This window comes from Globicephala melas, chromosome 8 (genome assembly GCF_963455315.2).
Source record: "Globicephala melas chromosome 8, mGloMel1.2, whole genome shotgun sequence".
In the NCBI taxonomy this organism is placed as follows: Eukaryota; Metazoa; Chordata; class Mammalia; order Artiodactyla; family Delphinidae; genus Globicephala; species Globicephala melas.
In genome coordinates this window covers 22814462-22827335 of record NC_083321.1, presented here as the reverse complement: position 1 = coordinate 22827335, position 12874 = coordinate 22814462, and the positions used below count along the sequence as shown (strand labels likewise).

The 12874-nt window shown below is 35.7% G+C and overlaps 1 protein-coding gene across 4 annotated transcripts in view; it reads left to right on the top strand.

Moving 5' to 3' along the window:
- The window catches only part of TRIM44 (tripartite motif containing 44), a 110723-nt gene that overhangs the window by 47211 nt on the left and 50638 nt on the right, over nt 1-12874 (top strand). For all 4 annotated transcript variants that reach the window (XM_030864693.2, XM_060303358.1, XM_030864691.2 and 1 more), the window contains exon 3: nt 2788-3027. In XM_030864693.2, coding sequence (XP_030720553.1) covers nt 2788-3027 — 240 coding nt within the window. The remainder of the gene's footprint in view (nt 1-2787; nt 3028-12874) is intronic.

Genomic DNA, 12874 nt, shown 5'->3' with positions numbered 1-12874 from the left:
CTCAAACTCTTTCAAAAAAATTGCAGAGGAAGGAACACTCCCAAACTCATTCTATGAGGTCACCGTCACCCTGATATGAAAACCAGACAAAGATACTACAAAAAAAGAAAATTACAGGCCAATATCACTGACGAATATAGATGCAAAAATCCTCAACAAAATACTAGCAAACAGAATCCAGCAACACATTAAAAGGATCATACACCATGATCAAGTGGGATTTATCCCAGGGATGCAAGGATTCTTCAATATATGCAAATCAATCAATGTGATACACCATATTAACAAATTGAAGAATAAAAACCATATGACCATCTCAATAGATGCAGCAAAAGCTTTTGACAAAGTTCAACACCCATTTATGATGAAAACTCTCCAGAAAGTGGTTATAGAAGGAACCTATGTCGACATAATAAAGACCATTTACGACAAACCCACAGCAAACATCATACTCAATGGTGAAAAACTGAAAGCATTTCCTCGAAGATCAGGAACAAGACAAGGATGTCCACTCTCACCCTTATTATTCAACATATTTTTGGAAGTCCTAGCCACGGCAGAGAAGAAAAAGAAATAAAAGGAATACAAATTAGAAAAGAGGAAGTAAAACTGTCACTGTTTTGCAGATGAATTGATACTATATATAGAGAATCCTAAAGATGCCACCAGAAAACTACTAGAGCTAATCAGTGAATTTGGTAAAGTTACAGGATACAAAATTAATGCACAGAAATCTCTTGCATTCCTATACACTAATGATGAAAAATCTGAAAGAGAAATTAAGGAACACTCCCATTTACCATTGCAACAAAAAGAGTAAAATACCTAGGAATAAACCTACCTAGGGAGACAAAAAACCTGACGAAAGAAATTAAAGATGATACCAACAGATGGAGAGATATACCATGTTCTTGGATTGGAAGAATCAATATTGTGAAAATGACTATACTACCCAAAGCAATCTACAGATCCAATGCAATCCCTATCAAATTACCAATGGCATTTTTTTACGGAACTAGAACAAAAAATGTTAAAATTTATATGGAGACACAAGAGACCCCGAAGAGCCAAAGCAGTCTTGAGGGGAAAAAAATGGAGCTGGAGGAATCAGACTCCCTGACTTTAGACTATACTCTAAAGCTACAGTAATCAAGACAATATGGTACTGGCACAAAAACAGAAACATAGGTCAATGGAACAAGACAGAAAGCCCAGAGGTGAACCCATGCACCTATGATCAACTAATCTATGATAAAGGAGGCAAGGATATACAATGGAGAAAAGACAGTCTCTTCATTAAGTGGTGCTGGGAAAACTGGATGTAAAAGAATGAAATTAGAACAGTCTCTAACACCATACACAAAAATAAACCCAAAATGGATTAGAGACCTAAATGTAAGACCGGACACTATAAAACTCTTGGAGGAAATCATAGGAAGAACACTCTTTGACATAAATCACAGCAAGATCTTTTTTGATCCACCTCCTAGAGTAATGGAAATAAAAACAAAAATAAACAAATGGGACCTAATGAAACTTCAAAGCTTTTGCACAGCAAAGGAAACCATAAAGAAGACGAAAAGACACCCGTCAGAATGGGAGAAAATATTTGCAAACGAATCAATGGATGAAGGATTAATCTCCAAAATATATAAACAGCTCATGCAGCTCAATATCAAAAAAAGAAACAACCCAATGCAAAAATAGGCAGAAGACCTAAATAGACATTTCTCCAAAGAAGACATACAGATGGCCAAGAAGCACATGAAAAGCTGCTCAACATCACTAATGATTAGAGAAATGCAAATCAGAACTACAATGAGGTATCACCTCACACCAGTTAGAATGGGCATCATCAGAAAATCTACAAACAACAAATGCTGGAGAGGGTGTGGAGTAAAGGGAACCCTCTTGCACTGTTGGTGGGAATGTAAATTGATAGAGCCACTATGGAGAACAGTATGGAGGTTCCTTAAAAAACTAAAAATAGAATTACCGTGTAATCCAGCAATCCCACTACTGGGCATATACCCAGAGAAAACCATAATTCAAAAAGACACAGGCACCCCAGTGTTCATTGCAGCACTATTTACAATAGCCAGGTCATGGAAGCAACCTAAATGCCCATCGACAGACGAATGGATAAAGAAGATGTGGTACATATATACAATGGAATATTACTTAGCCATAAAAAGGAACGAAATTGGGTCATTTGTTGAGACGTGGATGGGTCTAGAGACTGTCATACAGAGTGAAGTAAGTCAGAAAGAGAAAAACAAATATCGTGTATTAACGCATATATGTGGAACCTAGAAAAATGGTACAGATGAACTGGTTTGCAGGGCAGAAATAGAGACACAGATGTAGAGAACAAACTTATGGACACCAAGGTGGGGGAGAGCCGTGGGGTGGTGGTGGTCGTGGTGTGATGAATTGGGAGATTGGGATTGACATGTATACACTGATGTGGATAAAACTGATGACTAATAAGAACCTGCTGTATAAAAAAATAAATAAAATTCAAAAAATAAATAAACAAAGGAAAAAGTAAAAAGGAAGGATAAGGAATTACTTCCTAAAGAATGAAAAAGGTAAGAAAGATTAGTGGGAAATTCATCAACGATATTAGAGGAACATTGTTCAGAGGATATTCCCAAAACTTCAGGATCCCTTAGGACCCATGGTTTGTTTGTGTTTTGGTCAGGACTGCCTAGCACTTACAATAATAGCTCTACTCTTCCATTTCTCTGTGTGTCCAACTTATTCTTAATTGTCTGTTTTCTACAGGTAACCCGGGACCAGATGAAGGTGTTTATACAGCAGGAATTTAAGAAAGTTCAAAAAGTGATTGCTGATGAGGAGCAGAAGGCCCTTCATTTAGTGGACATCCAGGAAGCAATGGCCACAGCTCATGTGACTGAGATACTGGCAGACATCCAGTCCCATATGGATAGATTGATGACTCAGATGGCCCAAGCCAAGGAACAACTTGATACCTCTAATGAATCAGCTGAGCCAAAGGCAGAGGTAAAGGAGAATGCCTATAATAATTAGCACAAGAAATAGGCAGAAACTGACTGCCATGTTTGTCAATTCTGGAAATTCCCCCATTTGGTCCCTAAACATGAATAGATTGAAAGCTTAGATAGTGCATAAGTGTTTAGATTGGTGTGTAAACCAGTTTGGAAGTATTGGCTGTTAGGGCCTGTGCTCAGCAATTAGGCCTAGCAGAATATTTGTACACCATGACTTAAAGGAGTATAGTCAGTGGGGCAAATACTATTCACAGTTAATAAGGGAAGCCAGAAATCACAGCCGGAGAAGAGGGCAATTGACAGATCCCTAGTTGTGAAATGAGCCTATAAATATGGGCTGAGTGAGAGTAAGTCAGGAAGTGGAGCATAAAGCAGGCCAAAATAAAAGATTTTGGACTGATTCTGTGAATAGTAAAAAGGTGCCTCAGGCTGGCTTTTATATGGAGCTAACTGCATAAATTGGGGGCATGACTGTTAGATTAAGAGAGGCATGTGGGCTAGAGCATTGTGAGGATCAAAAAAAGTATGAATGAAAGACACAAGATGAATGTTGAATCACTGTTTTAGTCATTACATTCATTGTTATTTTGTAATAGGAATAAAAGAATGTTAGATATTTTACCAAACAACATATTCAGGCATTTAGAATATTAATAAAAAAAGAAAATTTAAGGTGGCCATTTTTAAAAAATATAAAACTTATATTTCAGCCACTGGGGAGAAGCTATTGTTTATGAGGTTTCATACCATTATGTTGAAAATTCTGGTCAAGCTTATACCAGATAGGTTTAGGGTAGGCCCTTCTAGAAGGAAGCATAGGAGAGTCCTGTGAAGTTTCTAGGACAGCTGCTGACTCAATGAGCTCAGCCTTAACTAACAGTTTTGCCTCGGCCCAGGAAAGCCTAGCCACAGAATAAACCAGTCAGCAGAAGAGCCACGGTACAATCCAGGAGGCGGGTACTGTCTTTGCTGTCCTGACAGGAAACGTAGGAGACCATTGGACAGTTATCTGCTTCACTCATCCAGGGTTCTTGATTGATTTTCATCACTGTGTGAAAGGAATAGAATAGCTCTTGTTCTTTTTATTTCATCCTCCTCAGAATTAACAAAGTGTGTGCCTAAATAAGTTTCTAGATAGGCAAGAGAGCATGTTATATTTATCATTTCATTTAATCCTTATTTCAGCACTCATTGTCTCCATTTTACAGATGGGCTATTGAGATGCTGAGAAGTGCAGTCATTGACTCAGTGTCATTTAGTTAGCAGAAAAGAGAGACAGGATTCAGTCCATCCTGTTCCCATGCCTGTGCTTTTTCCCTACTATATGCTGTATATCGAACATCGCGTTTATATCTGTGGGAAGAATAAGGATAATCAGTGCTCTAGGCAGCCTTGCATTCCTAAGACCTTCTGCTCTGTGGAGGTGGTCACTTTGTGTCTTTTTTAAAAATTAATTAATTAATTTAAAATATTTTATTTAATATTGGAGTAGATTTTGTGTCTTAAAAAGTTCAACCTTAACTCAAGGGATCATTGGCATAACTGTCCCCAATTCCCCTCAGGTTGGACCTTCCACATTTATTCTGTGTGTTGATTAGGTTGTTTTTTCAAAAATAAAGATTTCATTTTTAAAGACATCTCCCTCTCTTTTATTTTCATTTCAAATAATGGATTTAGTCCTTCCCCAACATTAACTGTCCTTTAAAGTACTTCAGTGACTCAACTGCACTATCCTTGTTAACTCTGATGGAATTACTGTCAGGGATATAAAGATGACAAGGACTAAGTACCAGGCGATGGACAAAATAAGCTATTAACAATGAGAAGTAGCATACATCTGGCTAGAGCTTTTACCCAGAGCTGTTATTATCTAATAGCCTCTCGTTCCAGCTAATCTGTTAACTTATTGATCAGAGCAAATTTCCAGTACCTCTCTTTCACTCAACAGAATTCTTTTCTTCTCTTTGCATGGTATAGATTTTTTTAAATTACCTGTATTTTTAATTTAATCAGAAGATCCCCGCACAAGATTTTATTGTGAAAATTTTCAAATGTACAGCAAAGTTGAAAGGAGTTTTTACAGATTACACCCATATACCTGCACCAAGATTCTGCCACTAACAATTCACTATACTGATTCATTTTATATATATAGCCATCTTTCCAACCTTCTACTCTTCAATACATCTTATCTTTGCATTTGAAAACAAATTGCATCTTCTGGTTCTGAACAAGATGGGGTAAATGCATTTCATTTTACTCTTTCCATTAATCACAGTAAAAATTTCTGGGCAAAATACTAAGTCACCTACCAGAAGACTCTCAAAAGTGGAGGAAAGATGGCAGACTGACCAGGGACCTTGGGATATGAGGAGCCACACAGCAATGAGTACCCTGGGGGGAGGGTTTCTTGCTTCCTGTATATCCTGGCCTGGGTGCCCTGCAAACTGGAAATGCTAATGAGCATAGGCAAAAAGAACGTCTCCAAGAAAAACCTGCTCTCTAGCCAAAGGACTGGGAAAAGGGCAGTTCAGCTGAAGAGAAACCTTTTAATAATACCTGCATATTCTGGCAGTGAATCCCTTCCCAGCCCCAATTGGCACCACAGTAGTGGAGTCTATTTTATACCCTCACCTATAGCAATGAGGTGTCACTTTTTTCTCCATGGAGCCTTTAGGTAAAAGTCTAACTTCTACCTGCCCCTCTCAGAAGTGAATGGTGCCCACCTCCCATGGAGCCTGAAGGTGGGACTCTGACTTATACCCCTCCCCCACAGTAATAGGAAGGGAATAACAGCCCACCCCTATGGGGACTGTGGATGGAGCTTTAACTCCTCCCTTCCACCCCTGCATTAACTAGATAAAGCCCCTCCCCAACTGAGTCAGTGGGTGGATTCATACCATCCCCTTTTACTGTGTAGTGATGAGTTTGTGCCCTTCCTCCTCCTGAGCTAACACTAGTGGAGACTATAGAGTCTCCATTGGAGCACTGTCACCTGAGGGAGGTGACCAGAATGGCACTGCAGAAGCTTTATAAACTCAATTGACATTTGAACCATAAGCCACAAAAGTGGTCTAGGACATGTGTTCTGACCTAAATAGGTTGACTACCTGCTAGAATAGAAGATTTAAACAGGAACCAGGTCTTATAATGTCCAGGATACAGTCCATAGTTACTCATCATACCAAGAACCAATGAAATCTCAACTCTAATGAGAAAGAAAATCAGTAGATGCCAACACCTACATAGGGTGACATAGTATTTGGAATTATCAGACAAGGATTTTAAAGTCACTATTATAAAAATGTCTCAATAATCAATAACAAACTGGAAACAAATGAAAAATTTAAAAAATCAGCAAAGAAATAGAAGATATAAAGAAAGACCAAATGAAATTTTAGAACTGCAAAATAGTGACTGACATAAAAATTTCACTGGACTGACTCAATGGCAAATTGGAAATGACAGAGGAAAGAATCAGTGAATTTGAAGACAGATCAATAGACATCCAATCTGAACAACCAAGAAAAAAGATTGAAAAATAATTGAATTGAGTCTCAGGGACCTATGGGACAATGAAGAAAGATCTAACATACATGTCACTTGTACAGTAAGGGGAGGAAAAGGAATACAGAGCTAAAAAAAATTCAAGAAATAATGGCTCAATACTCCTAAAATTTGATTGAAAAACATAAACCTAGAGATTTAAGAAGCTGAGTGAACCCAAGTGAGATAAATCTAAGAAATCCATACCCAGACACATCAAAGTTAAACTCCCAAAAACTAAGGACAAATAAAAAATCTTGAAAGCAGAGTAGCCAGAGAGGAATGACACATTAGATATGGGGAGCAATAATTCAAATGAATGTGGTATATGTAAGATTTTCTTCTGTAGCCATTGAAATGATTAAGTGGGTTTTCTCCATTATTCTGTTGTGATGGTTGATTACATTGGTTAATTTTACAATATTAAATCAACCTTTCATTCCTGAGATAAACTCCCACTTGATCATTAATGTATTATCTGGGTTCAATTTATTAATATCTTGTTAGAGATTTTTATGTCTGTGTTCAAAGAGGGATATTCATTTGTAAATTTGTATTTTTATAATGCAATTGTCAGGCTTTAGGATTGTCAGGTATTAGGATTATGCTCGCCTCAGAAAACAAGCTGAGAAGTATTTCCTCCTCATCTGTTTTCTGTAAGAGTTTATGTAAGATTGATGTTATTTCTTCCTTAAATATTTGATAGAATTTACCAGCAAAACAATCTGTCCTGGAGTTTATGTGAAGGTTTTTGATAACCAATTCAGTTTATTTAATATAGAACTAGTCAAATTTTTTCATTTTATATTGACTTAAAATTTTCAAAATTTGTATTAGCTGTAATTTTCAAGGAATTTGTCATTTTCATCTAAGTTGTTTTAGTTTCTAGTATAAAGTTGTTTATAGTATTTTCATATCATTTTTTAACTGTCTGTAGCCTCTGATGTGTCTATAGCCATCTTTCATTTCCATTAACTGATAATTTGTGATCTTCCCCCTTTTCTCCTTGATCAGCCTAACTTGTATTTTATTAATTTTATTGGTCTTTTTAAAGAATTAACTTTTGGATTTGTTAATTTCACTCTTTGTTTTCTATTTTGTTTACACCTGCTTTTTTTTTTTAACTTGAGTTTACCCTTTTTTTGTTTTTGTTTAAGAATTAACTTGTTATCATCTATACTTTTTTTTTTTTTTTTTGGCTGTGTTGGGTCTTTGTTGCTGTGCGTGGGCTTTTCTGTAGTTGCAGTGAGTGGGGGCTACTCTTCATTGTGGTGCGCGGGCTTCTCATTGGGTGGCTTCTCTTGTTGCAGAGCATGGGCTCTAGGCGTGCAGGCTTCAGTAGTTGTGGCACTTGGGCTCTAGGGCACGGGCTCAGTAGTTGTGGTGTACAGGCTTGGTTGCTCTACGGCATGTGGGATCTTCCCAGAGCAGGGCTTGAACCCGTGTCCCCTGCATTGGTAGGCGGATTCTTAACCACTGCGCCACGAGGGAAGCCCTACCTTGTTTTTTTATCTAGCTTCATAGATCACAGATTTTACTACTTTCTTCTTTTATGTAAACTTTTAGAGCAGTACATTTCCCTCTAATTGCTGCTGTAGTTGAATCATACAACTTTGGTTATGTTGTGTTTTCATTATCGTTCAACTTGAAATATTTTTTCATTTACCATGTGATTTCTTCTTTTTGCTCATTGATTATTTAGGAGTATATTGTTTAGTTTCTAAATATTAGGGATTTTCCTACGTTATCTTATTGTTACTCATTTCTAATTTAGTTCCGTTGTGATCAGAGAACCTATTCTGAATGATTTCCGTCTTCTAACACTTAACTGAGACTTGCTTTATGGCCCAACATATGGTCTTGGTGAATGCGTATGTGCACCTGAAAAGAATATGTATTCTGTAGTTTGAGGTAGTGTTCTACTAAATATCAATTAGGTGTTCAGATGATATATGTTTTTACTGATTTTTATGTCTACTTCTATCAACTGCTGAGAGAGGGATGTTTAATTTCCAAGTATGATTAGGGTTTATCTATTCCTTTCTTTAATTCTGTCAACTTTTCTTTAGATATTTTGAAGCGCCATCATTAAGCAAATACATATTTATGATTGTTACATCTTCCTGATGAACCAACAACCCTTTAATCATTATGAACATTCCCTTTTTCTCTGATAATACTCTTTGTCTTGATAACAGTTTTATCTAATGTTAGTAGAGCCAATCTACTGTTTTTGTGGTTTATCTCTTTCCATCCATTTGCTTTCAGTCTGTCTGTATTGTTAAATTATGTCTCTGACAGACAGCCTATAGCTGGGTCTTAGTCATTTATCCATTCTGATAATCTCTGCCTTTTAATTCAAGTGTAATGTCCATTAACATTTAATGTTATTCTTAATATGGTTAAATTTAGGTCTGCCATTTTACAATTTGTTTTCTGTTTGTTCTTCTGTTTTTGTTCCTCTCATTGTCTTTTCCTGCTTTCTTTTGGATTTTTGAAACATTTATTTGAATTCCATTGTTATATAGCCATTGGCCTTTTAGCTCTGTTACTTTGCATTATTTTTTAGTGGTTTCCATAAGGATTATAATATAGATCCTTAAATTTTCAGCCTACTTAAAACTAATATTGAACCACTTCACATAAAATGTAGATAGCTGAAATTGTATAGACCAACTGACCCTCTTTCCATATCCTTTATGTTATAGTTGTCACATGTATATAATCTACATATGTTATAAACACTGCAAGACAGTTATAATTTTAGCTTAAAGCTATATGCTTTTAAAGAAATTAAGAAGGAAAAAAGATAATTTCATATCTGTGTGTGTGTGTGTATATATATAGTTTTTAAGCAAGTTTGTAATAATAGTTGCATAACTCTAAATTTACTTAAAGTTATTTATATACACTTAAAACAGGTAATTTTATGGTATTATACCTCAATAAAGCTGATAAAAACAATGCGTCTAGATATCCCACCTGCCCAAGTGCTATTTGCCTTTGATTCATGAAGATTATTCTAAAACCAGAACATTAACACAGTGTATCTGTTTTAAGAAACCTTCAGGATAGATGAATTTGATTAGGTCAAGTAGAATCACAGAGTTTCTGGTTGAAGGAGTCCAAAGATTACAAGGTTTCCTGGTGACATTTTTTTTTTAAATGCGTTTTAAATAAATCTTTTTTGGTCATCTTATAGAATATAGGGTAGGGGAAGAGTTTCAATACCCGTTCTATGTCCTGTGGTCTTTCTTCTCTTCAATAAGATGTGGTCTTTCCCCTCTTCAAATAACTAAAGTTATTTCTTTTTTAATCATTATAAAACGTTTAGAACTCTTAGACACAGCAGAAAATAAATATAACACACTAACTTGATAGTTGTCATTGGGTGTTATATTTATTCTATTTTTTAATTGTGTGTGTGTGTGTATGTGTTTCCCCAGCTTTATTGAGATATTGTTGACATATAACATATGTAAGTTTAAGGTGTACAATGTGATGATTTGATACGTGTATATATTGCAAAATGATTACCCCAGTAAAGTTAGTTAACACCTTCATCCTCATGCCATTTGTTTCTTAATGTCATATTTTCAGTTTTCTTCATATTATTAGAAATCCTTCATAAACATAATGTTCGAACCCTGAACCAGTGATACAAATTTGACTTTTACCTCATTTTAAGTTATTTCCAGCTTCTTATTGTCATTTATAACATTGTAGTGACTGTTGTAGTTTACAAATCATAAGTGATTATTGAGTCAAAGGTATGTACATTTTTAGGCTTGTGCGTATTTATAAGCTGTCCACAGAACAATTATATCAGTGTGTATTTTTATCACCAGTTTTTAAAATCTCTCATTTTTTGCCTGAATTTAGTTATATCTTTTATAAAACTCTTTGCCAAAGTCAAGTATTTTAAAAATGTGTCTTTATTTTTACTTGCATGTCATGAGAATTTCCATCTTTTGTCTAGTTTTGAGAGAAGAGTACTGAGCTGCAGTGAGATAATCTTAGAAGAAGTTAGTTTAAGCATTAAAAATGATACATGAATACCCTAAACATTTATTTTAAACTTGAAATAAAGATCTGTATATTTTTTTGATTCCAAGTCAGGGTCTTTTCTTTGAGAATATGGGTTTGCTGTTTGGAGTGGAGTGTCATATTTCTGGCATTAACCATACCCATGCTCTATCATTTGTAAGGTCCAATTTCAGTCTCTCTATAAGTGAGGAGGATAACATTTGAAGAAAGTGGAATGTAGAATCCTAGACTTTTTAAATGCCATTTTAAAAATTGAAGTATAGTTGATTTACAATGTTGTGGTAGTTTCAGATGTATAGCGAAGTGTTCAGTTATATTCTTTTTCAGATTCTTTTCCGTTACAGGTTATTACAAGGTATTGAATATAGTTCCCTGAGCTCTACAGTCAGTCCTTGTTTATTTTATATATTAGTACTGTATATCTGTTAATCCCAAACTCCTAATTTATCCCTCCCCACCCCTTTCCCCTTTAGTAACCATAAGTTTGTTTTCTATGTCTGTGAGTTCGTTTCTGTTTTGTAAATAAGTTCATTGGTATCATTTTTTTAGGTTCCACATATAAATGATATCATATGATATTTGGCTTTCTCTGTCTGACTTACTTCACTTAGTATGATAATCTCTCCATCCATGTTGCTGCAAATGGCATTATTTCATTCTTTTTATGGCTGAGTGATAGTCCATTGTGTGTGTGTGTGTGTGTGTGTGTGTGTGTGTGTGTGTGTGTGTGTATATATATATATGCCACATCTTCTTTATCCATTTATCTGTTGATGGACACTTAGGTTGCTTCCATGTCTTGGCTATTGTAAATAGTGTTGCTGTGAACATTGGAGTGCATATATCTTTTCGAATTAATATTTTCATCTTTTCTGGATGTATGCCCAGGAGTGGGTTTGTTAGATCATATAGTAACTCTCTTTTTAGTTTTTTAGAGAACCTCCATACTGTTCTCCATAGTGGCTGTACCAATTTATATCCCCACCAACAATGTAGGAGGATTCCCTTTTCTCCACACCCTCTTCAGCATTTATTATTTGTAGACTTTTTAATGATGGTCATTCTGACCAGTGTGAGGTGTTAGACTTTTATACTTTATATTTTCTAATATTTTGCATGTGTCTCACCTACATCAAAATTGACAGCAATTGTTAAGTAATTCATCTTTATTGACTGCTTTGGAAGCATTCAACTTAATTTTCATGGAAGCACCAACTCATGGAGCAACAGTTATCTCTTGCACTCATTTTTTGTTATTTAGTAAAACATGTCATCATAATTACAAGTTCCATTGATATAAGCAGGCTTAGGAGCAAACTTGTTTGATTCTTGGTGAACATACATCTTCATTGGTGGAAGTAGAAATGGAAGGTTGTACTAGATAGAGTGTAACCTAACAGCCAAGAGCACTCAGGATATTTTACAGAGGGAGCTGGGAGCATTGCTTAATCTAACAAGTCATTGAAATGGAAGTTGTTGTTTAACAGACTTTCAGTTCTAATACTCTCTGAAATCAGAATTTACTTGTAATGGGGGTAGAAATTAATCTTAAATCCTATTTATATCTTGCCCTCTCTTCTTTTCCTCTCTTGAATAATTATTTACTATATGCCTTGTGCTGTGCTAGGTGTAGAGAATAAAGAGATGAACAATATACAGTTTCTGTTCTCAAGGAGCTGAAATCCAAAGAGGGAGACACTGTATGGTTCTATCATTGTCAGTTTTCTGCTTTAAGAACTAGCCGAGAAATGTGACCTATACAGATGTGGAGGACAGAGTAGGGTTACTCCACTCAATCTGTCAGGAGAATTTTCCGAGTGAGGCTTGACCTTAAAGGATGGACGGGAATTAACTAGGATCTCAGAATAGGGATGTGCATTTCAGGTAGTGAGGAGAGTATGGGCACACCTTTTACAAGCAAGATTAGCAATCCTCTGAATGTCTGCTGACCTGTTCAGAATTGCCTTATAATTATATGTGTGTATATTCTTTCATTCATTTCTTCATAAGTGAAACTCTCACCCTGGTTTTCCCCATGCTTTGTGATAGTGATTATTATTTTTGAAAATAACCACTTACCTATAAGCAGCAGAAATGGATGAATGTAAAGCAAAGTCTTGTATTCCATCTTCTCTGTTTTTCCCCACTCTCCCTAGAAATGTTATTAATTAACATTTCAGGGAAGTACAGTAATGACCACCATTTGTTGAACACTTATGCTAGATACTTACGTAATGTTTTATACA